The sequence below is a fragment of the Pituophis catenifer genome, unplaced genomic scaffold (genome assembly GCF_029215685.1).
Source record: "Pituophis catenifer annectens isolate HBS135680 unplaced genomic scaffold, rPitCat1.0.hap2 SCAF_1, whole genome shotgun sequence".
Classification (NCBI taxonomy): domain Eukaryota; kingdom Metazoa; phylum Chordata; class Lepidosauria; order Squamata; family Colubridae; genus Pituophis; species Pituophis catenifer.
Genome location: NW_027256881.1, coordinates 117,176,994 through 117,204,847, shown reverse-complemented (window position 1 = coordinate 117,204,847; position 27,854 = coordinate 117,176,994). Strand labels below are relative to the sequence as shown.

Genomic DNA, 27,854 nt, shown 5'->3' with positions numbered 1-27,854 from the left:
TCTTTTTATACATTATCCCTTCATTACAACTTCTTGGCATTTTAATAATCACTCATATTCCATTGATTTTATAAATAAATATTTAAAAAGTAGATAACATAGATTAAAATATGGCACATCTTCATATATACCAAATGAAAGTGTAAATCTGTTGGATTAGATCCCAGTTTAATACAAAAATCAGCATATTAAAAATGTAAAATGTCTTTACAATTCCGGGAAAGGAACTCTGTTAGTTTAACAGAGATCCCCATAAAAGGCATTCCGAGTGACGTAATTGTAATGCTTTGTCATTCTCTCCAGAATTCCTTTAGTTCCTATGTATATGGTAACCATTGAGTGCCCAGTTTTGCACTTCTCCGCTGCTGAACAATGCAAAGAAAATAGCTCCAAATAAGTTAAGGGCAGAAGCAATATAAAACACGTTCCGCCATTCTTCTATAGTGTTCTGGTAAAAGAGGAATACAAAGGATGAATCAGTACAGCATGATGATGCTTAAGAGTGAGAAAAATGCTTTCCATTAAGATATTCATTGTATCCTCTTGCAAGTCTTTTATTTTTTTTATTCTTAATCTCATTAAAAATTATTTTTCAATATTAGATGTAATTAATCTAGTTAACAGCTCAGCAATTTGCAACTTTCTTAATAAGGGGAAGGAGATTTATAGTTTAAAGATTATTACAACTGAATTCACTAATATTTGGTATTTGTGCCAGACTATTATATCTAAGCAAAATTATCTACACTTGTAACTTCCCTCCAAAGAGCTCTATTGCTCTCTTCCCTATTGTTTTATTTCATCAACCTTGAGAGTTGAATTAAAGAGGAATAAAGTGGGTTAAGATTACCCAGTGAACTGCATGGCTGAATGAAAATTCAGCTTTGATATAGGCATCTAAGGCAATCTGAAATTGTGTCAAAATGATCACAGGTTCATACTGACATCATGACAGAAACTCCACTCTCGTATACCTGTGGCTACACTCTCTTGTTGTTAAATAAATTGACAGTTTTCTATCTTACTATAATTTGTTATATCCCTCCATCCTGCCTCCACTGTAGATATCAATGAAAGTGGGGACTTCCTGCTTCTTTGGGGCCATTATTTCAACTGTGAAAGGGTTTTAAAAACTCTTAAAAAAAAGGCTGCCCACCTTCCATGAGAAAAGTGGACTAGTCAGTTTGGCCAAGATTTAAACTGTGTAGTTTGAAAAGGAATCCTAGAAATGAGTTTGAGCAAAGCACAGAAAAATGGTAAGCTTAAATATGAATTACTAGTGAATACAGCTGAGAAGAACCAAGAAAAGCCTACAAATGGTGATTAAAGAAAGAAAGGAACTTGGTAAAAGTTAGATTGGGGAAAAACTGCACACACAATTGAATACTTTGGGCTAACCCTTCAATGCATTGCTTGTAAGTTTCCAGTAATTCATAATTGGAGTAATAAGAATCATAAAGAATCATGTGAACATTGATATAGCTAAGGCATTTTAATTCTCATTGTTAAATAAAAATGCAATGCTACTTCACCACTATACAGCAGAAGTTTTAGCCAGGAAATTTGCTTCCACCTATTGCAAGATCTTTGTTAACAAAACAACTACAGCAGTTGCACTATGTAAATTATAACTTTCTAAGCACATAGACAAAGAGAGCTAGGACTAATTAACAATTATTTTAATTCCATGTTAGGTTATGGCTACTGTTTGACTTAGGCAGATTCTACTCTACCTTGCTGAATTGCAACCTCAGGCATAATTAAATAGCAAGAAGTCAGAAGAAAAGGAGGATGTGAAGATTCAATCATTTCTCTTAGAAAAAAAGTGTAGATACCACACTCCCAACTCTTGTTCAGGAATAAGCACCAAATTCAGTTTACTGACTTAGATACCACTACAATGTGTGGAAATGGAAAATAAGAATTCAGTTAAGATTTAAATGAGCTCATATTGGAAAGTACTATTTATTTCTAATTTAAACCATTGATTTAGAGAACGGGAAAAGTGATACTTGAAAGTTACAGATTTATTTGTGCATAATTACTATTACTATTTGTCAGGTTCGCCTGATACGCCAGTTGCGCCCCTTTCTGGACCGGGACTCCCTACGCACGGTCACTCAAGCACTCGTCACTTCTCGTCTGGACTATTGTAACGCTCTCTACATGGGGCTCCCCTTGGGGTACACCTGGAGGTTCCAACTGGTGCAGAATGTGGCTGCGCGGGGGATTATGGGAGCGATGGGGAGCTCCCATGTGACTCCTCTCCTGCGCGAGCTGCATTGGCTTCCGGTGGACTTCCGGGTGCGCTTCAAGGTGTTGGTGATCACCTTTAAAGCGCTCCATGGCTTAGGGCCAGGGTACTTACGGGACCGCCTTCTGCCACCAATAGCCTCCCACCGGCCGGTTCGCTCCCACAGGGAGGGCCTCCTCAGGGTGCCGTCGGCCAGACAATGCCACTGACGACCCCCAGGAGGAGAGCTTTCTCTGTGGTGGCACCTACCCTATGGAACAATCTACCCCCAGAGATACGAGTGATCTCCAACCTCCGGATTTTTCGTCGGGCCCTAAAAACTTATTTTTTTCAGTTAGCCGGTCTGTATTGATTTTAGGGTTAGTTTTAAAATTTTAATATTGATTTTAATTGACAAGTTTTAAATTATGGGCCAAATTTATAAATTATTTTAACTTTATTTTTAACTGTGATGTTATGTATAGATGTTTTTATCTTGGCTGTTCACCGCCCTGAGTCCGAAAGGAGAAGGGCGGTATAGAAATTTGAATAATAAATTTGAATAATAAAAACAAAGAAATGTTGAATTTGGCCAATTAAGCAAAAGGACAAAAGAACTATACTTATAATTTATATTATGTGATTTTTATTGTATACATAAGCTACAGTTGAAGTTAGAACTTTAACCCTAGTTTCTAAAGATGCTTAATACTTACTAAAATATAACTGACATTCCTCCAGTATTATATTGAGAACTAAATAAAGAATTTTTTGAAGCTGCTTAGTCAGTTACAAACTTCTAGCTATATGGCCTTTTTAAAAAAACGACGAAACATTAATGTGAATATATAGAAAAATTCTTCAGAGGTCTGGCCTATATATTTTTTCAAAATTAATTTTTGAATTCATGTTTCCTTTCTGGTGCTGTGCTATCTCCTGATTATAGACTATCCTAATTTTATTTTATATTTACTTAATTTGGTTGCTGACTTTTGGAGTTACTTTGCAGTGCTTTGTGAGAAGAATTATTTTAAAATAAGAGATTTGTATTGGGAACTCTCAGAGCAAAATTTCTTTGCTAAAAGATATATTTTTACAGAGTTCTATTAATAAATAGAATATTAAGGGAAAATAAATAATTGGCTTTATTTATTTATTAATATGTAATTTAAGACACACTCGTCAATATTTTCTTAAAAGTATCTAGACAGATTCATGTGATTTTTTTTTTTAAAGTAATTAAAGTGCAATTTAACAGTGGCCATTCCTGGGATATATTTCCAACTTCTCAGCTGGCCTATGATTTTAGGATTTTGTGGTGAATTCTTATCAAGTACAAATCAGGTCCCTAATGCTCAGCCTTTTGATATCAGCAAGGGAATACAGTTATTATTCAACTAAGAATGGTACGAGACTTTTTTTTACATTTCTAAAAATAAAATAAGTGTGACTTACACTGTGAGTCAGAGCCTTAGCAACAAGTGGTCCTACCATTCCGGGAATAGTACCAAATGAATTTGTGATTCCAAGGAGGATGCCGGCATAGCTAAATTAATAGGAGAAAACAAGGATTAGTCCTTGGAACTTTCCAGTTCTCGATTTTGCAATTCTTTTCTTGCCCCTTCAGAACCAGATTAAATTATATGTGCACTTCCACAACAGAGGAATTTTCTCAACAGCAGTCCAAGCATTTTGGCATCCAAAGCCTCCTGACAGATTGAAATGGGAGACGAGAAAGAATTTCACACATGATTCATCCACTTGTCTGCAGAGGATTAGAAACGCTTCTCATGTGTCCAAGCTTCTTACGATATTAGCATGGGTATTCCCACTGCAAATTAAATGGTTTCCCTCCAACTTCATTTCAGCCCAGACTAGACAGCTAAGACAAACTATACTTTCCAACAGCATTGTTATTTAATAAATACACATATACAGTAGATACCTATGGTATGCATCCTGCAAATGTTAAGCACAAAGTCTATCTCAAAACAGCTTAGTGTAGCATTTCCCTCCAGAAAAAAAGTAAGATCTTCCACCCATTAAGAAATGTCTTAGTTGTACAATGTCTACAACTGGCTCTTTTCAACAACTATGCCGTTTACAAGAGAATCTCCATACACACAAAAAAATTGTCCTTCTGGGAAAATATATGAAATAAAGGATTGTCAGTCGATATAAATTACCGTGTATTGGTATTTGAATGCAGCTGGTGTCTTTTTGATAATCTTGTATAATCTATACTTATATTATTTCAGAAATACTAGATATATTTAAGGTATGGGATCTATGAGATAAATAAAATTTTATAACTAGTTATTAGCATTGTATAGAACATAATGGGGAAATTATAATTTAAAATTATAATTTATAATTTAATTTAATTTAATATTAATTAAATTAATTTAAAACAGCCAATCAATTGCATGTATTAGAAGAAATATGATCTAGGAAAGCTTATGACATAATATATTTCTTAAAGGTGCCACAAAAATCTGTACTGTTTTTGTTGCAATGGATTAACAAGAATTTAAATATTAAATTTTGAGGTGGGTATTGCTTGAAGTTATATTTGAAATGAGATGATTTATTTATCAAATGTATTTGCCACTCTCCAGAGAATTAAAAAAAACATGTCCAGCGTTCTAGAGAATTGAATGGCATATGATCCCATGTGTGTGTAGTGAGGGAACCAAAAACAACAAACACCCTCCCTCCCAAACACACAAAACCCAAATGGATCAGAGGAGCATTTGATGATCCAGGAAGATGCTATCATTATGAGAACTGTGACAAGTGGAAAGTGGAAAGGAGGAGGACTAACAGCTGTACACATGTTTGTCCACCAGCTCCAGATGGCCGTAGTGGTAAGGGAAAAGAACAACATCTAGTAACTATGGAAGGTTAGAGGAGCCATGTTGGGGAGAGAATACTTTCCACTCATAACAAAGAAATATTTTTCCCCAACTTTTCTTTCTCTATATTTTTTTTCATTCACTTTGACAACAAAGAACTCTTTCCAATGGAGCTTTCAATGGCAGATTTATAAAACCTGGCCACACCAAAATCTGTCCACATGCTGGGTGGTGGTTTTCTGCCCAATACAGGGGAGCCAACTGCAAACCATCCAGTAATTATCATTTGAGAACTTATTAAGAAAGTTTCTTCTGATTGAGGACACCAGAAACTGAGCCCAAGATTTGCTTTTTAAGTTTGGTTTTGACAAGTGTTTTTGGTTCTCTCCATTCCAGCTGAGAGAAGCCATGATTAACATGACACAGCATGCCTAAAATGGAAGCAGTCCTGGGAACATTTGTAGAGAAACTAGCTTTTGTCACATGCACTGTAATACCTACTTTTATTATTTCAAAATTATTTTGAAAGAGTTCTGTTTCACAAATAGAATTTCTATTTGTCACTCTTCCCTAGTCTTCTCCATTTATCTTTATTCTTAATGGAAAATCAACAAAAATATTAAGGATGAAAATATTTTTTCTTTCATCACTAAGAAATGTCTACCAGGAAGGAATCTATAGTTGTCCTCTGATATTTGTACCAGTTTTGGAGAACATGCCCAATGTTGATGACAATAAAAATTCAACTTGTGAGAATCTCTTAAGAAAGGTATGACATGGTTTGCAACAATCTACAATTTCTAAAATCATTCTTCATTGAATTCTGTGCCTTATACATAGTATAATGAGATTATCTGTTTCAGGAAAGCTTAATTAACAGCTAGTAAAAAACTTAACTAGTGGTAAAAACAGTTAAAAAAAAAACTTACGATGGTGCAATATCCAAGTGGTTGATACTGTAACCTGACGTGGAAAACCCTCCAAGTGTTGTTGATATGGTTAAAAATACAACTGCCACTTCATAATTGCAACCTATAAATCCAGCTGCCATAAGGAACACTGCAGGCCCAACCATTCCTTAATTAAAACAAAAAAACAGAAACTTTATACAAACACTTTCTATTAATTCTTTTCATGATGTTTTAGTGTAATTTTGATTTTTGTTTATAACTATAGCTTTCAGCTCTTGACCTGCAACAGAGGGTCGCTGAAGCATAATTTCGCCCTTCATCCCTAAATAAAAGAGATAACATTGTCTAAAACAGACAATAGCTCAACAGTACCATGGTATATTGTCAGGGAACAAGAATGGCATACATATTCCTTGGAATTTGTAAATAGAAGCAGGTGTATTCTCCTCCATCCATGTTCAAAGAACCCACTACAATATTATCAGCACAAGAAAGTCAATATATTGGAGACATAGGGGATTAATACAGTATTATGTAGACATTTGGAAACAAAGACAGCAGGATTTTAGAAGAAAGCAGGCAGAACTGTGGGCACACAAGATGAGGGTATTTGTAATTTGATAGCACTGTATATAAAGGTTGAACTCAATAGGCAGATCAACAATCTGGATAGAAGATAGCTTTCACAGGTAAGCTACCTTGATTTATAACTGGTCACTTAGCAACCATTCAAAGTTTTGATGGACCTCCCCAGAGCTACTTATGAGCTGGATTAGAAGTTCCAAAGGCTGGGCCTCCTTTCCATAATCACATTATCACATTTTGGGTACTTGGCAACTAGCTCATATTTATGGTTCTCAATATTCCATGGTCACATGACCGCAACTTAATTTTTTTTTAAAAAAAATCAGAGTTTATATCCAGGTTTTGGCAAAATCTACCCATTGTGGACAATGGATTTGCTTTACAACTACAATGTTTGCTTTATGACAGTTTCAAAAGTCATAAAATTGGGTCCAGTCATGTGGTGATCCACTTAATGTCTGGTACAATGTACAAACACAATTCCAGGCTCAATTATGGTGGTACATCAAGTAGACTACCTATATAAGAATGCATCGCCAATACAGTGGCATTTCACAGACAGTTCAGTATATTAAGTGGTAGAAATCTAACATTGTTACTGAAAGATTCAAATTAATTCAAAATAATGGTGTTTGCTGGAGTAACATGAAACTGTTTTTAATGGCTTGACTAAAATTACACTTATGCTTTCTACTAGCCATATTACAAAATGTGCATCAAAATTCCTGCTAGACTTTCTGGGAGGTTCAATTGCCTTTGTTGTCCATATGTTTTTAAAAAGCAACTGTTTTTTAATGCAAGTATATGAATTTGTGTGCTCTATGTGATACTTTGAGATTGGCTGATTATTACTATTTTGCTATGATAAACAAAAAGAATTAAATTAGAAAATATCGCGTGATTATCCTGCCATCTAGTGTACAAAACAAACTTTAAAATTCAGATGGGGTAAACTGCCTTTCATGTTTTATAGCAACACCCAAGCTGTTGCTGCAGCTTTATTAAAATCAACATACTGAATCTGTATTAAAAATCAATTGGGTCTGTAAAAAAAGAATACACCAAGTTATTAATGGTCTTTGTTGTATTCACAGCTATTTATTTTAAGGCAAGGCAGCAAGCAAAGACTAATGTGGGAAACAAAACAAAAAAAGAATTGTGAATAAAGATAGCAATTTCCTTACCTAATAATCTCAAAATTAATGTATGCATTATAATTTCAGTTTGTTTCAAGGTATTAAGTTATCAAAAGATTCAGAGGGAAGCAAGAGCATGGCAGCTGCATTTAAAACACGCAATTATGAGTAGAAGCAGCATACTGGTATGTCTAAGTAATCCTACAGAAGATGCTTTTCTGAACTTCAGGAGAGCTAATTTCTACCTAGTACTACAGAAACTACTTCGTATTATGCCATTTATCAGGTGGGCAAAAGTTTGAATTGGCATAAGGCAGCTTCCTATCATTTTGAGCAAAGTTATAATGCTAGCATGTTTTGCTCATTGATCCCTCACCCCCCCCCCAAAAAATGTTCCTAAAAATATCAGGGTGATCCTTATCATTGTTAGATGTTGAGAAGCACCAGCCTGGCAGGGAGGGAGTTCAAACAGGGAGTTAGCCCTTTTGCATGTGTGCAGTGATTCTAGGCTAAAATTACTCCTCCCCCAATTAGACAACCTTGTCTAATTGTTCCCAGGTGTAGGCAGCCAGACTGGGAAAATTCCTCTATTACAGGTAGAACATAATAATTAGGTTGCATTCTGCACACGTGTCTGGTTGTTCAGACCCGAAATAGATGTAATTACCATAGGGAAATCTTATTTTAAGAATCATACTTATACAAGATTCATATAGTCTTCTAGATTGTGACCTTCACACATATGCAAGATATACTGAGTCAATCCAGGAAGGAGCAGGGTCCTTCTGACCAACAAGTGTACTGTAATTGGGAAAGTCCATCTTATGTAAGAAATGCCATATCTGGAAATGAATGAATGAATGAGAATATATATATATATAATCCCAATCCACTAGTTTCTGGGCTTTTTTTCCAGCAGCCAGCAAGCTCCCTGCTGCCCATTGGGAGATTTCACTGAACTAAGGCTGCATAAAAATCTTGGTTTATGTAGGAAGAACCTGGCTAAAGAGAAATACACATAAAGGCTTAAGAAAAGAAAAGAAAACAAATACTGTACCTTTACAGGGAGGATACATGGGATGAAGGTGTGGCTTACTGATGAGGGCTTATAAATCCGAAATAGATCTATCTTAGTCTCGTTAGTCTCCCAATGGGCAGTAGGGAGCTTGCTGGCTGCTGGAAAAAAAGTCTAGAAACTAGTGGATTGGGATTTCACTGAACTAGGGCTGCATAAAAATCTTGGTTTATGTAGGAAGAACCTGGCTAAAGAGAAATACATACATACATACGTACGTACGTACGTGTACACACACACACAATATATATATATATATATATATATATATATATATATATATATATATATATATATATATATATATATATATATATATATATATATATATATATATGAATATATATATATATGAATATATATTCTCATTCATTCATTTCCAGATATGGCATTTGGAATATATATATTTACATTCAAAAAATTAAACTGTGGCATATCAAATGCTAAGTATTCTAAAATACCAAGTATTCTCAATGAGCTATAGGCTACATTAGAAACAAATGCTTTTCTTACCTATTGCTGTAAATGTTTTGCGAACACAGACTGTTGACATATTTTTCTTTTCCCGTAAATAGTCCGCAAACTGACCACACACAATTATACAAACCCAGCAACCAAAATAAGGAAGTGCAGATAAGAATCCATTCTGTAGAGGGGGAAAATGGTTGGGGATGGTTCTGTTATTAAAAATAGTTTGAACAATTCTTTGTCGGATCATAGATATGATTTATGATGTAAGCATAAGTAATGTATCATATTTTTAGATATGATCAAACACAAACACACACACTCCTATAGAGGATCACAGATTTAAAAATAAACACAAACAGAAACAATATATTAGTAAATAATGCAGGCAGGTGACCAGTAATTTATATACAACGTTTTGTGGCTCTTTTGATACTGATCCATCTTCAGGTTACTTCATTCCTTCCAACCACCAAACAGATGTTTGCAAGATGAGAAAAATACAGCCTCTCTCTGGCTTCCTTCACTATAAAAGCTTTTGTATGTACGTAATATTAATATGGAGCTCCCAGACAATTGTTGAAATTGCCTGAAGTCTTTGAGAATAAAGGCATTACTTAAAAATTACTTAAACAAAGTAACCTTTTTTAATGATAAACAATGGAAACAGAAATATAGTAATGAATTTTAAGTATGCGGCCAAGATGCAACACCTGTTCCATTGGAGACCCATTATAAATTTAAGACAAAAGCTTTTTTCATGATTCTGGATTAGAATGGATATTGCCATTGCTCCATTTGGTTTAGATCAGTGGTGAAATCCACATTTTTTTACTACCGGTTCTGTGGGCGTGGCTTGGTGGGCGTGGTGTGGCTTGGTGGGCGTGGCAGGGGAAGGATACTGCAAAATCTCCATTCCACCCCATTCCAGGGGAAGGATATTGCAAAATCTCCATTCCCTCCCCACTCCTGGGGGAAGGATATTGCAAAATCTCCATTCCCTCCCCACTCCGGGGAAAAGATATTGCAAAATCTCCATTCCCACCCTACTCTGGGACCAGCCAGAGGTGGTATTTGCTGGTTCTTCGAACTACTCAAAATTTCTGCTACAGATTCTTCAAACTGCTCAAAATTTCTGCTACCAGTTCTCCAGAACCTGTCAGAACTTGCTGGATTTCACCCCTGGTTTAGGTGTATTTTACTGGAGGAGAGGGAAATATTAGTTCAATAGCCCCTTTTAGATTCAAGGCACTGCAGTTAAAAAAAAAGAAACTCCCCCCACCAAGTAGACCAGGGGTGTCAAACTGCATCACGCATAGGCCACGCCCACCGCAGCTCCATGAATGGGAAAAACATCATGAAACATCACGTGACGGCAATGAAATGTGGTGAGTTTGACACCTATGATGTAGACTATATAAAAAGGGAAAAAAGGAAGCAAGATTCCAAGTTCTGATTACATATTAACTGAAGAATTTAAACTGGTCTGTCCTGTTACTAAGATTCTTTCCTGGTTCTTAGGTTAAGTATATACCCTTCTGAAGAAATGCAAGTATGCATCAGGCAATCTGTAGGAAGCCAACATTTTTCTCCATTTTTGTTCCTTTTAGAATAGTCCTCCCACCGGCCAGAATTGCCTCCCACTGGCCAGTTCGCTCCCACAGAGAGGGCCTCCTCAGGGTGCCGTTGGCCAGGCAATGTCGGCTGGCGACCCCAGGGGGAGAGCCTTCTCTGGTAGCACTCACCTTCTGGAACAATCTACCCCCAGAGATACGAGTGATCCCAGACCTCCGGACTTTTCGTTGGGCTCTCAAAACCTATTTTTTTCAGTTAGCCGGGCTGTCCTGATTTTATGATTGGTTTTAATAATTTTGATATGGTTTTTAATTGGAATGTTTTAAATTAATGGGCCAAATTTATTTAATTATTTTAAAGTTATTTTAACTTTTGTATATAAAATGTTTTATTTTTTGGCTGTTCACCGCCCTGAGTCCGAAAGGAGAAGGGCGGTATAGAAATTTGAATAAAGAAAGAAAAGAAAGAAAAGAAAGTCCACCCAGAAGACATGATTACTTGTGAAAAGACCCCACTAAAAGAGTTTGTAATGTCCATTTATTACAATAATTTCATAAAAGGAATTCTCCTGGAGTACACACACCGTAATTTAACTATAGCCATATCCCGGGAAGATTATATAATACTTTGGTTCTTACAAAAATCTGAACTATCTGTTTATTTATTTATTTATTTAATTTGTATACCACCCTTCTCCAACAGGACTCAGGGCGATGAACAGCCACGGTAAAACACAACATATAAAATTTAAAAGCAGTTTAAAAGACATTAAATAATTTTGGCCATCAATTTAAAACAACCCAGTTAAAACCAATTACAAATTAAAACCACAAGGATGGGATCAAGCCAGCCCGGCTAGATGAAATAGATGTGTTTTCAGGGCCTGACGAAAAGTCCGGAGGTCTGATATTGTGCGTATCTCTGGGGGTAGGTCGTTCCAGAGGGCAGGTGCCGCCACAGAGAAGGCTCTCCCCCTGGGGATTGCCAGCCGACATTGTCTGGCCGACGGCACCCTGAAGAGGCCCTCTCTGTGCGAGCGCACTGTTGAATAGAAAGATGGACAGAAATGCAAGAATTGGGCCTAAGATTGGGAATCAAATTCTCATTCAGTCTAGATATTAACTGAATTACTTCAGAATAATTAATACAGTTATAAAGCCTAGGTTCACGGTTATACCACTTTAGGATTAAAGTTAATCTTTGTAAAATTGGAATGCATAAGAGTGGCTTACCTCCTGCACATCAAATCTCAAAATCTCCTTCATGTATGTAGGCAGCAGGGTAAGGAGAGTGTAGAATGTCCAATTGTAAGAAAAGTGTGCAACAACAATGGCCCACAGTGGAACAGATTTCAACATGGCTTTCCAAGGCACAGATTTTTGGGTAGAAAGCTAAATGGAAAGAATACATTCAAAACCTTCAGATCTCAAGGAATTTAATTTTTAAAGAATCAGTTATTCAGCATTATGAAGGATTAATTCTGACATAAATTTTTGCACACAGATGCAATATAAAAAAACTAGGCTATATGATTAGGTAGTATATCTTACTGAATCTAAATCTCTTTCACTGGAGAATAGCTACCACCATTTCACTATAGTTTGTTAGGCTGTATTAACTTAAAATGAAAATCATAGGTTCGAAGAACTTGTTTTTGAAGATGAATGAAACCCTTATTAGTCTTTGAATTTTTTAAAAAATTAGCTGGATTAGAAGCATATTTAAGGACTACTTTTCCCTTTTATATAGACAGTGGATATTTATACTTTATATTGCAATTAACCTGGATGATAACTATTTGTTGATGGTTCGTACCTGTTGTGAAAGGGAAGACAGAATATATTCTTTTTCAGCAGGGGAAATTGTCTTGTGAGTTTCAGGTGTATCACTAACAACACATATCCAGAAGAGGAACCACAACACACCTAAGGTACCTTAAAGTGAAAGAAAAAAGTGCTTGTGTTTAAGTTGAAGACAGGAAAAAAATGTCTATGGTTAGACTAACTAGAAATTATCTGCATGTGTATATAAGAGTCTTGTAACAATCCTTTGCAAGGAAAAAAAAACCTTGAAAAGTTACAGGGCATTTCAACAGCATTGTTTTTGTGTGATGTTTACAAGTTTGTGTCAATGTGTCCCAGCTATATCAAAATCAATTGTTAGTGCATAATAGATAGTACTTAACATATTAACTTTCAGATCTGTTGGCTCCAGTATGGCTAAAGGTGTTAAATGTAAAATGATAGCAGCTGGGAGAGGAGAGAAACACACACACACACACACACGAAATGCTTAGAAAATAGGATTACATAAAGGCTGAATTATTAAGGAAAATACAAGCCCACATCCCACGACTGCTTGGAATCACCAAATTTCTTAACAATTTGCATTTTTGAATCTCCCTGACAGAAAAAATGAAATAAAATCACACAATCAAAATCTCCAGAAGTATGAAAAATAAAGCATCTGTACAATGTACAGATAAACATAAAAAGCCTTAAGCAAAGAATTATGCTTACAAGGAGACTACTTACCAAATATGTAGAATACGTAACTCCAATCTACATAAAAGCATATTACACCAGACAAGGGAAGTGAAACAACTGTTCCTAGCTGTGCACCTACAAATGAAAAGATTTTTTTTAAAAAAATGCTGACAGTATGTATCTTGTAAACAAATTATCAACCGTGGCTAAAATAACAACTGACTACCAATAACAACCATGATAACCTGGTTAAAAGCAAGGCCTGCATTACAGTGAGCCATGGCCATGAATACCAAGAAGAATACAGGATGAGGGAAGGGAGGAAATTCATAGCCCTGCAACATCTTCTCGCCCCCCCACCCACCCGTCAACCATGGTCAAATTTAAAAATATTTATGAAATCTTACCTGCATATGAAATACTAAGGAGTTTACTGCGTTCTAATGGAGGAGCCCAATTAGACCACATTGCATGCATGGCTGGGAACGTTACACCCTGAAAAATATATATGTTTATTATATATGTGTGTGTGTGTGTGTGTGTGTGTGTGTGTGTGTGTGTGTGTGTATGTCTGTGTGTGTGTTTTCTTTTCTTTTCGTAGGACTTTATGTGTATTTCTCCTTAGCCAGGTTCTTCCTACGTAAACCAAGATTTTTATGCAGCCCTAGTTCAGTGAAATCACAATCCACTAGTTTCTAGGCTTTTTTCAGGCAGCCAGCAATGGGCAGCAGTGTACTTGCTGGCTGCCTGAAAAAAGCCTAGAAACTAGTGGATTGCGATTTCACTGAACTAGGGCTGCATAAAAATCTTGGTTTACGTAGGAAGAACCTGGCTAAAGATACATACATACATACATACATACATACATACATACATACATATGTGTGTGTGTATTATGTGTAATATATATATAAAAAACAAGATAAGTATTCATTGATAAAATACAATATTTTATTTTAATGAAATGTTTTTTCCTTCAATAAATCCTAGGAAAGTACTGATTATATTAGCATGAAGCCATTGTTTTCAGCAAGTCCACATAGCTAAAGAGCAATTAAGCAGAACTAAATTTGTGCCCGTCATAGATCTTCAGATGAAAATGTTTTGTGGACGGGTATACTGATCGCTCAATTTTTGCCAAGTCTTAGCCACCAAAATATTTCTTCTATCTAGCCCTTAAATACTGATATGTAGTGAAGCATGATGTAATGTAATCAGGCAGTGAAAGATTTTTTAATAAAAAAAAATAACACTTATTCTTAAATTAAGTTAGACCCGAGTTAAAATAATGCAGAATTTAAAATGAAAACAAGAAGCAATAATGTTTAAGATGTATGAGCATCCGAAGATGCAACGGGACAATCCGTTTTAGGATCAGCTTCTAGGACACTTCTATGATCAGCTTCTAAGAAACTAGTCTTTCATTGTTCACTAGGGAGAATATTATGGGCAGAGTCTATTCTTTTAACGGCTGTCAACTTTGGATGCCTCTCAAGACAACTAAACAATATTTTATTCTGGTCAACTCTTGAATGGTTTGGTCTGCTGATATTTTTAAAGATACTCTAATGAGTAGATGTATGGCATTTTATTTATTAAATTTTTATCCCTCCCATTTCTCCTGTAATGTAACTCTGGGCATAATTTTACATCATGAATCTGATTTAATGACTAAACTATTTTGTGTTCCAAAATATTGAGAACTGCCTTGAAAATGATTAACTGCAACAAAAAACAAAGTGCTCCATTAAATACTGTAAGGTATGGATGAAGCTGAAATTTGTTTTTGTGCCTTCACTTTGGGGATTTAATGTTCTTGACATTCTTTGCTCATCCCTCCCACAAATGCCTTCTACTAATATGAGGCAGCAGGACTAGAGAGAGTTGGATTATTCAGGTACAGAACAGTATACTACTCTTCATATCTACAATTTTTTCACAAAGATTGTGCTTTACACACTTTGTCTTTTGCAAATACTAGAGTTGCACTCACAAAAAAAACCCACATTATTTTCATAATGTGTTTCACATAATTTTCATGTGAACCTAGAAGAACTGACAGAAAAGGAACACTCAAGTTCCATATCTAAGTACAACATGTTGAAGTTCTGTGACAAGATTTAAGAGAGTGAGTAGGCAGGAGATACTCATGTCAGAAAACTATGAAGAGCAGGGGTCAATTAATGACTTGGGTGTTTTCCCTTCTTTCCCACCATTTTGCCAATATCAAATGAAAAACAAGAGATTACCTCGCCTAGACCTTCCAAAACTCTGACTGCTATGAGGAACCCAGCTCCTAGATCTGCTGCTAACGGTGTGAACAAGGTGAAAACAGCAGTACCCAAGATGCCAAATCCCAGCAGCAGCTTTGCCCCAAATCGGCGTGCCAGATATCCCCCAGGAACCTGAGTAATGATGTAGCCATAGAAGAAGGACCCAAGGATCCAGCCTTGCATATCAGCATCCCAAGGATAGCTTTTTCCCTAAAAACAGGAGAGAGGAAGAGGCAATATTTTCTACATCATAAGAGCAAAAATAAAATAAAATAAATATTGTGTTCTCTCACTCTTTAATGACACATGAGCCTTTGTGGAATTTGCTCCCAGTTACAGCCTGGTTAACAAATGCCATTTTCTGTAACAGTAATCTCTGTGCTCATTAGTATGACATATATGAAAAAAAGCTTCTTACAATGTATACCCACTACAAAAACATCATTTTTTAAACTGTTTGCTAATTTAATTATTATAATATGTCAAAGAGAAGTGTTATAAAACTGTTTTTAAATAATGTAAATAATATATACATTGTTTTGGAATCCTTTTCTGGTTTGTTTTCTATTTTTATCAATGCATTCAACTGATTATGTTACCATGCTTGAAATATAAGACATTACACACTTTTGTTAGCAGTTCAAAGAGCATTGTTAAAGGTACATCAATAAAAGAAGTCTCTCATACTAAATCTGATCACTGATATATCTCTGTTCTCTGTCCCTGGCCCAAGATATTAGTGGAGCCTGATATATATCATGCTAAGATAAGGGATAGTTTATTAGGCACCATAATTGCATTGTATCATAAATCTGTATAAGATTATGTTGAGTTTCAGGAATTGTTAGCTTCCCAAAGTTAGTAGGACACTACACTCCTTATGTATAGTACATACTTCATAAGAGGACTTATTCAAATCCAAAACTTGACATACAACACAATGCTACTCAAATTTTGATTTTGAGTTTCTTTGGGTTCCTTGGCCCCTTATTCCTTGATTATATTTACAGGATTACAGCCCAAATATGTTCATTTAGAAATGACTACATTAGTTAAAAGAAACAGCAAGGCATCTTTTCCAAGCCTTTTCACACAGCAATGTGTCTTTTGGAAGGTTGAGGAACCAATATATGATAGGCCAAAGGTCAGCAACCTGCAGCTCTGGAGCCGCATGTGGCTCTTTGGACCCTCTGCTGTGGCTCTGTGTCAGGTGATGCCACCGCTGGCTGGCTCTCCCCTCCCAGTCACTCCTCACCTGGCCTGAGAAGGTAGGGGGCAACGGCGGGGGATGGAGAAGCGGCCAGGGCAGAGACAGAGAGATACAGAGAGGGGGGGAGAGAGAGACATAGAGAGAGGGAGAGAGGGGAAGAGAGAGGGAGAGATATCAAAAGGATTTTGTGGTTCCCGGTGTTTTTAACAACTGGTTGACTACCCTAATGACCGGCTGGGTAGGCGTGCCTGGGGGGGGGGGTCATGTGACTGGTGCAAGTGAGTGACATTGAGTTGGCCAAGCCCACCCAGGTTTTGTGGCTCCCGGTGTTTTCTTTTTTGTGGGAAACGGGTCCAAATGGCTCTTTGAGTATTTAAGGTTGCAGACCCCTGTGATAGGCTTTGTTTATTATAATTTGCAGAGATATTCTTCTTGTGGGAAGAAAAGAAATAATCTAGTCAATAAAAACTTGCTGAAGCCTATTGGCATCCCAGTCTTCCATTATAGATCTAATGCTTAACAATTAGGTATAGCTCACATTCTGAAAAATAAACTTGTTAAAATTACCGTAGTATTACGAGGAGCTACTGGAGTGGAAGAATGCTCCGGGCACACATTTGAGGTGATATTCTTGTTCAAGCTTGTATTTGGTTCAACCATGTCCACTAAGGCAACACTTAAATTCACACGAAGTGCGTACAAGAGGAAAAATCCAAAGAAGGCCCATATTGCTAAACTGAGGCGAGCAGAACACCATAAAGGCACTAAAAGAAAAAGAAAAACACATAATTGTTAATGGCATTTCCTTCCAAGGACAAATAATCCTTGTAGTCTTGCTCAGCTGTAATATTTAACCAAATACAAGGGTCAACACCATTAAGATTAGCCTATTCCCGCAAGAAGCAAGATGTAAAGCATTTTCTACTCCATTTATCCCCATCAAAGAACCATAGTAGTGGATTAAGTAAGGCTGTACATGGGAGTAAGTAACTGATTCACAATAAAATAAACAGACTTAATCAACAGAGGTAAATTGTTGATAGTTCCACATGGCACAAAAGAGGTAGGAGAGTTGATGCTGGATTCACTTCGATAATCTTCTGGATACAATTCTACATCTGTCTCCATCTCATCTCCAGACTACCAATAACAGCATGTTTTTATTAGCAAAATTTCCCTTGGTTAAAATCAAGGTCTCCAAAGTAGAGACAACAAGGTCACCACTAGGAGATAACCGTCTACAGGCCTGGCCTCTGCTATCAGGGCAGCAAGAAGCTAAATAGATCAGGATAGGGAAAGCTCCTGGTGAAGTTTTAATTTTATCAGAGACGGTAAAGACTAATAGAGATGGGGTGGCTCCTGTTTGTTTATTCATCTCAGGAACATCACAATTAAAATGCTATATGACATGAAATTTAAAGTACAAAATACAAGATTGAATAGATGGGCTCCTATCTCCCCAGATATCATATTTTACTGTCCATAAACTCAAAGTGAAAAAGTTGAAAGTCCTCTGCTTGAGCCCTCTCAGCTGACATGACGCAATCATTGATAATGATGATTGATGACAAGAAGGGATGCAAACTTGCAACACTAAGAACAAATGGAATCTGAAAGTTAAATTGAATTCATGGCTATCTCTTAAAAATATAGGAGCATAAAAGCTGCAAATAACATAAACATTTTATTTGCTTGTTGGATTGATTTATATAGTTGCCTATTTCACATAAGTGACTCTGGGTGGCTTACAAATATTAAAATTATTGAAACAGCAAACTCTTTTGAAGGGCTTCTTCAGGAAATCCAGACTAAGCACACTCTTTCCAGCAGCAATTTTTGGCAAAAATTATTCTATAAATCTGCAGTTCCCCACCCAAATTCATGGTACCATGATAACACTTGCTATACATTCACTACTTAAACTTTTTTAGAAGGTGTAATGATTATTCATACATAGTAGCTATTGTTCTTTCTCTAATCCTTCCAGCTTTAAAAATGAATTTACCTTTATAAATAATGAAAAGCTTGAACATTAAGTCCAAGTAGATTAAAATCATATAGATGCAGGTTTCATTTTACCGGGAATTAAAGGGCTTTGGATTTTAAGATTCTTTACATGATATTAGCAACAGCCTTCCTACTACCCTTTAGGTTAAACAAAATAAAGCTAAACGAATAGAACATTAATTTGATGCCATGTTTAGTCAACAATACATAAAGTCTAATAAATAGGATCAAATAATAAGTGCTATAAACTTCATATTCTTTATATTACTTTTACATAATTGAAATCAAGTATATTATAAAGCCTATTGCAATTCTAGCACAATTATTCAAGGACAGGTCTAATTGGAATAAACAGAAGTAAGGAACAAAAACTTATAGTATTACAATTAAAAACAAACATGAAAAACAATCTCCCTTTTTGATAAGCCTTTCTGATAAATTGATAAAATTTAATAATGTCTTAACACAGCACTTATTGTCCTAATATACAAATATACCATATCACATTCACCATCATCTTGCTTTAAATATACATAAAACAAAGAAAATACTATTTTTCCCTGAAAAAAAATTAAATAATATAGCAAAATACTTTTTTTTCAATTTGGAAAAGATTTTGACTTGTACCACTTAATATAAGTACCTTTCAAAGGTAATTTCTTACCTTTAACATCCAAGGAAGCTTCTGTTTTTGCAACCAATCTTGTTTTCATATTCATATTGTATCATTTCCTAGTTATAGTTGCACAGATTTATTGAAATGTTCCATGATCAGAACAGAACAGAAACTTCCTGGAAATTCTTTGAGGAAACTTCCGTCTTATTTTTTTATGCGAACAGTCTAAACTAGACATAGGCTATTCTTCAAAGGTAAAATCTTGCTGTTCCCATACAAAACGTTAATAGTACGCAATGCTTTTTAATGCTACTAGCACTAATATGCTGCTGTTCACCAGTGACGCTAACCTGAATCCACTGCTCTTTTCACCAATTACATTTACATGTTCCCTCCTCCCAGTTCTACTTCTCTGCTGCGTGTGGAATATCCTGTTGAACAGCTATTTTTTCAGCAACTTCCTTTCTTCTAGATTTAAACAAAACATTCCTTTTCATTCTCCCTATAATTTATTTCCATTGTGTCCTATGCGGATGTGTGCACACGCACACACCCACAAAATAAGACATTTACTTTGTACTAAATGTTTGCTTTAAGTCAACCTATGTTGCTAAGTTGTAAATAGAGCTATCGATCACAGTTATTTCCTCATGTGTGAAGAAATCAATGACAATTTTATGGCTACACAGGCATGGAAAGAAAAGGACCTTTTTTTTATTTTGCCGGTACCAATCCACACACACATGTGAAGTTCTATCAGTATAACTTTTGCTGTAAAAACTATGAAATGAAAGATTAGCATGAGAAGGGGAAAGACACGTATTCCAGTGGATTTTTTTTTTAAAAAAAAAACACTAATAATTGTAATGCTTTTTTTTATATTTTGCCTTGTATAAATATGACATAATAATCTATGGTGACTCATAAGACTGCCGTCTTATTTTTATAAGCTGGTTTTAACTCAGAGTTAACTGTGGCTTCTAGACTAGATAAACAGAGTGAATCAGCTGTCTGAAATACATAAGAACTACTTCAATCAGGGAGATCAAAGTCCTAGAATTCAGTGTCCAATAGTAACCAACCAGATCTTTTAGAAGCTCAAAGGTACATCAAGCATGTTATGATAAATACTGCAACTACACCACAGTGCTAGTACTAGGGTAAGCTAGTAAAGAAAATTCTATGTATACATTTTGTAAAAACATATTTCTGTCATCCTTCTAATAGTACACAACAGTAGACAATTGTATTCTTCTATTAGCTGAATGACAGCAGCTAATCCTAAATCATCTATGGGAGAGCTTCGCAGATTTGAATGAGGGATGTGCACAAACGATAAGAATCTGCCTAGTTGCTAACTTAATCATTCATAAAATACTGAACTTCACCACTTGATACATTTTGGGGGCTAATTTGCATTTAAAACCAACATTTTAGTGACTTAAAACATATTATGTTTAGTAGATTTTTAATTAAAAAATAAGGTAGGTTAAAACTCATTTTCTGATAAGTACAGGTGGTCCTCATTTGATGGCCATTCATTCAGTGACTGTTCAAATTTATGACAGTGTTGGACAAGCGATAGTTACAAATGGTCCTCGTATGTATGGCTCTTGCAGCATCCCATGGTCACATGATCACAATTTGCTACTTTCCCTGCCAATTTGCCACAGGCAAAATCAATAGGGAAACTTGCAGGAAATTGCAAGAACTTGTGTGGTCTTCGCTAAATGATGACAACTGGGTTAGCTGGAACTGCTGCTGCTGCTAAACAGCAGAGGCACAACCTCTTTCTACTTACAACCATGTTGCTTGACAACAGTCTCTGTTCCCAATTAGCTTTGTTAAGCAAAGACTACTTGTAAATACAGAACGTTAAATACTGTACTTTCCATTTTTAAGGTTAATCCAGAACACTGTGACTGAAGATAACTTCACTGTATTTTGAAGCTAGTGCTTTTAACCACTGAATTGTGACTATTTTAAATTAGTTTTCTGTGATAAACCCTGTTTCCCTTGCATTGCTATGTTTAATTATACCACACAGAAAACATATTGTTTGAAATTCAAATACCCTGAGGTATTACCCCATTATTTTAAACTTTTTTTCTTTAACCAGGTGATTTCCCCCTCCAAACCATATCAACAAAGAACTTTTGAAATACCTTAAATTCCTCTTAGTTTTGAAATACGTTTGCCATGTGGTTTAATGATCTGCTATTGGACAAAAGCAAAGTAAGCAAATTTGGACTAATTTGCTGTCCTAGCTAATTGCTAACTAATTGTCAGGCTTTTGGACTACACTAGAGCTATTGACACAGGAGGTTCAGTTCCACACTTAGCTCAGGACACTTTTTATGTGACTTGTCTGAGAAATATTCCAATGTGCCTCACAAAGTTGTTCCAGAGATAAAATTAGTCATGTACACTAAAACTTCCAGTCCCCAATTATATTCTCAGATTTGTAATACTTTGCAAGGTTATATGTACAAATGTAATGTGATGGGTGTTTTATGATCCATTCAACCTGCCCTGAATTTTGCTTTCTTTTGAATATGGATTGCTGCATTTGTTTGATTATATTCTGGTATCCTATTCCTTTACATCTAAAAACAAAGTATGTTATATAGATACTACTAACTTTTCAGACCATGCTCCTGTGAATGTCATATCCCTACTTTACAATAATTTAGTACATTTGTAAATGGTCCAACTTATCACCATCTTTGGTATGGAATACTTCAAAGGGTATTCAGGTCGTACAATACCACACTTTCTACTGTTGGCAGAAAAATGTAGACAGGAAGTTATCAGGAATTGAGCTCGACCGGAAGGAAGAATAATTTGTTAAAATTACATCTTTAAATGAGAAAATTGAGAGAATTAAAGGAGAATGAATAAATAATTATTCATTCTCTATGTATTCCATTCAAGCCCTGAATGGTACAGAACTTTTTAATATGAATTAAAAAACCTTATATTTTCAGGATAGATTTTTGGAATGTGTATCTCCTGCAAGAAAACAATTTCAAATTCATCTTTTTCAATTTGACTATTTGCCTTTCAATATAAAAATCACAGAGCAAAAATAAAAAGGAATATGCCATTCCTGTAATTAGCTGTATTTAAATGGTAATATAGCAATTTCAGACCAAAAAAGTAAAAATAAACTCAGAAATTAAGAATAGAAGAAAGTTCTACAAATTAACTAACTGAAATATAAGTATTTTAGCCAAATGTTAAATTAAAGAAAGGGCAAGGGACGAAAGAAAACAAGAACATAACTGCAAAACAGATTTCAATCTGTATTGAAACTATTCACATATAACTAGCAAACATTTCATTCACAATTGCAGAAAAAGCAAGCTAACATTTAGAATGCAAGTTAAGCACTATTCATGCTGAACATGGATATTTGTTAATCTTCCTCCAAAAGAACTTTAGCAAAAATGGGAGGAAATGTTTTTCAACTCCAACAAATGATGAAATTATTGACCGATGCAATAATTTCAAAACATATTCTAGCTAGTAACCTGGTGAAATATTGAAGGTAATTCTGTAAAGCAATAATTTTCACTGCAATAAACCTATTTTGTTGTTGTTGGATTTCCTTATGGGGGCAGGGGGAAGAAATGTGATGATTATTATTTCCGCATTCAATTACTTAAGTTATTCAAATGGATTGAGCCAGTTCAAACCGGTTATTCCTTCACGATTAATCTGATTTTTATTTTTTAGTTGTACAGAATGGAGAAGCTGAAATATAGTGAATTCTCAAACTGAATAGATCGGTTGCTGGCAAAGTCAGTATTATGTATTAGAATTTTCATAAAACAAATTGTCAGGCCTTTCTCATCATGTTTTGGAATTTCCGATAAACATTAGTTTCCCAGCAAGAATGACCTTGTGAGAATATTACTTATCCTGAAGGATCTTATCATTAGTTTCACAGAAAGAATGACTTTGTAAGAAAATTATTTATGCTGAAGGATCTTATCATTAATTTCCCAGCAGGAGTGACAGAAGAAACTATCCTGAAGAAACTTATCACTCTTAATAAACTAATCACAGATATTTCCACAGGTCTGTCTTGAGTGCTAATATCTTACCTTTAGTAACTTCTAGACTCATGGGATGAATAAACCCATTTTTCTCAATATTTACTGGAATTTTCACTTTAACAATCATGGCAAAAAAAAATTTAGTTGCTATCCCAGATAATTTTAAAAACAGGTCCTATGTGAATGCCAAAATAATGATCAAGTTTATTGTTTTAATAATAGCCGTTACAGGAGCAATTAAACTATTATAAGAAAACTAATGCAGATACCGGTAGTACCTAGAAAATGTAATGATTATCCAACTACAATGGAATCTTCTCCCCTAGTCAAGTTTTGTATTTTCAAAGATGGTCCTACTTTCATTCCTTCACATTATTTCAAACAAAGGTATAAATACTTCTGAATAATATTATTTGACAGGGGTATCCTTCAAGATTTCCACTACATAAAGGTGGATTTAATTTTCTGCATCTTCAGAATTAGTATTAGACATTTTAGTTTTGATGGGATAAAAATCCAATAATAACTAATATACAGTAGAACTTCCGGTCATGAACGCTTCTGACCATGAGCAAATCAGGTTCCGCCCAAAAAATTGGTTGCGATCAAACACGGCAACAGCCGATTTCCCCTTCCGCACCAATATTTTTTTGGTAAGCGCCAAATTTCCAATTAGGTTCGTGTCATGACCAAATTGGGTTGTGACCAAAGTTATGGAACGAATTATGGTCGTGACCAGAGGTTCTACTGTATGTTGTTTTCTTTTTTATTTTGTGCTTGAGATTAACAGTTAGGAGAGTACCTGTATTTGCTTATAAACTATAAATTAATTTAATATATAAATTAAGATCATAAGAAAATCGACTAGCAGTGACTTGCCCAGAATAACAATTTTCTGTTATTTTTGGTATAACAACCGGCTCAAGGTTGATTCAGCCTTTCATCCTTTCTAAGGTAGGTAAATCGAGGATCCAGTTTGTGGGGGCAATAAGCTGACCTTATATAAATATACAAAAGTATGAAGGCTATTGCTTAACGCATTGTAAGCCGCCCTGAGTCTCCGGAGAAGGGCGGCATATAAATCAAATTAAAACAAAAACAAAAACTAATTGCTATTATTTGTGAAAGGATTTTAAAGCTTTGCTATCATGTGAACATATTTCTACTTTTCTCAATAGAAAAACAGTCCACAATGGTTGTGTCTTTTTTAACGCCATCATAGGAGTTATGAGCCTGAGGAGCCTGAGTGGCGTAGGAGGCTAATGCCTCCTACTAAGGCAGCATTTAACATCCAGCTGCCTGCAATTACTGCGAGTTCAATTCTCACCAGGCTCAAGGTCGACTCAGCCTTCCATTCTTTCTAAGGTGGGTAAAATGAGACCCCGGTTTGTGGGGGCAATAAGCTGACTTTGTATAAAAATATACAAAAGTATGAAGGCTATTGCTTAACGCATTGTAAGCCGCCCTGAGTCTCTGGAGAAGGGCGGCATATAAAAATTAAAAAAAAAAAATACTGAGTGCATGTTCACTATTACGTTTAGTATGAATGCCATTTTCCCCACCCATCTAATAGTAAATAGTTATGCTACAATTTTATATAATTACAGTAATCAATTTGGCTAAAATTGCAGCTACCATATTTTTCCTCCCAATTTGAACACAGGAAATTAGACTTTTTTATCCTTTCTAAATTTATTTATTAGATATTTTTAAAGATAACTAGAGATATTTAAAAACCTCAAACATAATTTATTTTTCTTTAGGCTAGAGTAGGGGATTGAGAACAACCTTGCTAATTTCTCATCTAACTGAATGTGAGGTGTGGAAGTTTTAATTATAATCACATTAATTAGTGCCATAATTTTTCATGTGGGGTGTTAAAACATTATCCACAAATGAATGAATGAATTTGGACCACGCACCAGCTAAGACAGATTTATTTATATCAGTCACTTGTTTCCCTGGTGTGCACTTAGCCCTCCCCATTCTGTTCTCATTTTATCTTTTTGTACAACTTTGTGGATCTATAGGCCGAAGAGAGGGCTCAAAATTATAATAGATTTGGAAATGCAAATCTATTTTAAATTGTCTTGCAATTTTAAGTTAAATTGCAAGACAGCAAATAAAGTAAACCATATCTTATCCCAGATTCTATGTAGCCTTAAGTAACATGGGTTCTTCTTTAGTATATATAATTTATCTGTGTGTGTACTTATAGTGTGTGTATACTTATACTTAGTTCATCATGAACATGTCTTGAAACATCTGTGTTGAAGTAAATTGGGCATTTCCCACTCCCAGAAGTTATGTCTTCTGAATCCTTAGCAAATTATGCCTCCCCCCCCAAAATCATTGCAATTCTCTTATTGTTTGCATGGAAATAATGATAGAGAAGATCTGTATGGAAGTAACCAGACAATATAGAGCCTTGGTGGTGCAGCGGACTAAGTGCTGTTATGTAGCACTTAGCTGCCAGCTGCCTGCAATTAGTGCGAGTTCAAATCTCACCAGGCTCAAGGTTGACTCAGCCTTCCATCCTTCCGAGGTTGGTAAATTGAGGACCTGGATTGTGGGGGCAATAAGCTGACTTTGTAGAAACGCCGCTTATGGGGGGGGGGGCAAAAGCCCTAATAAGCAGGTATATACAAAAGAATGAAGGCTATTGCTATAAGTGCATTGTAAGATGTCCTGAGTCTTCGGAGGAGGGCGGCATATAAATTGAACAAATAAATAAATAAATAAATAACCAGAATGAGAAACAGTATGATGTAGGACAGCTTCTTCAATTAATGAATTAAATAGATGGAAAAAATATATATCATGGCACTGACCTGCAATCAAAACAATCTATTCTATTTTCTTATATAGTTTATGACCAGTGGCCATTCCCAGTAGGGAAAGGTGGAAGTGATCCCCTCTTGCTAACATTTCACATATTTCCTTTCACTACTGCCTGCAAGCATTTTATAGACACATCTGCCTAAATATATAAAGCGCCTCAATAAATTCGGTCGTCCACCACTCTTGGGTGCCTCTGCTCTGGTAGCAACATGTTCCCTGAATGACTCAGGAGTTAGCATCGCTGAATCCGGAGGGATTTCACTCTTGGGAGGTTTTAAACCGGAGGTTTGAAGCAGTCAAAATTTCCCATTAACAGAGGTACTTAAAAACGGTGACGCGCCCACCAGAACACGGGTGTTTCTTCAGTGTCACCAAGTTAAGAGGAGAAAAAGAGAACCGCGGGAGCCAGGGAAGAAGACAAGAGACTCCTTCAGTGGCGATTCTTACCCTCTTTGGGGCTGGGCTGAGAGTCGGACAGTAAAAGCGGAGTACGGTCCTCCTCCTCTTCTGCCTTTTCTGGCTTCGGAGTCTGCATGTCGCCTTGCTCCGGATTCCAAAAGAACCCCACTGGCCGGTCCCCCGAGTCTCCCGGGCTAGAAAAGCAAAGCTCCAGGAACCGGCACGTGATCTGTGGCACGTGACCTGTAGCGGGCACAAATACGACTCATCTCAAGATTCAGCCCCGCTGGCCGGCTTTTCTTCCTGCTCCGCTTCTTGTACTCGGCCATCTTTAGTACTGGCATTCTTCTTCTGCTTGACAAAAGGAAAGGTGTTGGAGGAGGCGGAGGGGGGGGGGAGTTTGCGGGTCCCGCATTCGGCCTTTGAAACTGCGAAGGGTGTCCATGCCTGGAAAGCTAACAAATATAACGAGAGAGAGAGAGAGAGAGAGAGACTTGCCCGCAATGCCAGCAGGTGGCGGCACCTGTCCCTGACTGCTAGCTAGAAATGAAATACTTATTGAAAAAAAAGATTTGTTTTGTTTTGCAAAATAGAAGATCCTATAATGGATATGCTTGGTATTTTACTGGAGTCTGTGTAGTGCAAAGGCAATTTTGCAGCCCAGATGGTACTTCGAAGTTTGTGTAGGAAACAGGATATCCTACAGATCTCTCTCTCTCTCTCCTATCTATAGAATATCTTATTTCTAACATATGTACTAAAGACATATGGTGCAGAAATCATAATCATAGAAAAGTTAAATTCTACTCTACCGTAGATGACAATGAATACGCATTTGCTAGATTAACTACTTTTCCAACAAACATCATTTTCGCATTACACTTTTTGTTTTAGAGATTTATTTAAAACATTTACATAGCTGTCAATAGTAGCTCCCAAGCAAAGAATTAAAAGACAACATTAAATGAGATAAATTGCTGTCCTTGCACCAATTCTTTCAATTGTTGCACTAGTCAAAAACAGTAGTAAAAGAAGCAATAATATACAGATTTGCAAAAGAAAAATCATAGTGATCCTTTACTGAAATGCTGAGAATGAGGCAGAGTAGTTAAACTGTTAAAAT

The 27,854-nt window shown here is 35.9% G+C and overlaps 1 protein-coding gene across 1 annotated transcript; it reads right to left on the bottom strand.

Moving 5' to 3' along the window:
• Positions 1-227: 227 nt before the first annotated feature.
• SLC17A5 (solute carrier family 17 member 5) lies at positions 228-27,571 on the bottom strand. The gene is made up of 11 exons (XM_070932906.1): positions 26,780-27,571; positions 17,375-17,571; positions 15,574-15,807; positions 13,732-13,819; positions 13,373-13,459; positions 12,654-12,772; positions 12,071-12,229; positions 9,309-9,441; positions 6,018-6,165; positions 3,689-3,779; positions 228-448 (listed from the first exon to the last, which is right to left on the bottom strand). Exons 1-11 carry the CDS (start codon positions 26,865-26,867, stop codon positions 311-313), a joined length of 1,482 nt encoding a protein of 493 aa, XP_070789007.1. The 5' UTR covers positions 26,868-27,571; the 3' UTR covers positions 228-310.
• Between the last annotated feature and the right edge of the window lie 283 nt (positions 27,572-27,854).

Coding starts and splice junctions, on each gene's coding strand:
- SLC17A5 (XM_070932906.1), bottom strand. CDS start 26,867: ATGCAGACTCCGAAGCCAGAAAAGGCAGAAGAGGAGGAGGACCGTACT. Junction 13,460..13,731: donor CCTTAGTATTTCATATGCAG/GTAAGATTTCAT, acceptor TTTCATTTGTAG/GTGCACAGCTAGGAACAGTT. Junction 3,780..6,017: donor CACTTGGATATTGCACCATC/GTAAGTTTTTTT, acceptor CTATTAATTTAG/CTATGCCGGCATCCTCCTTG.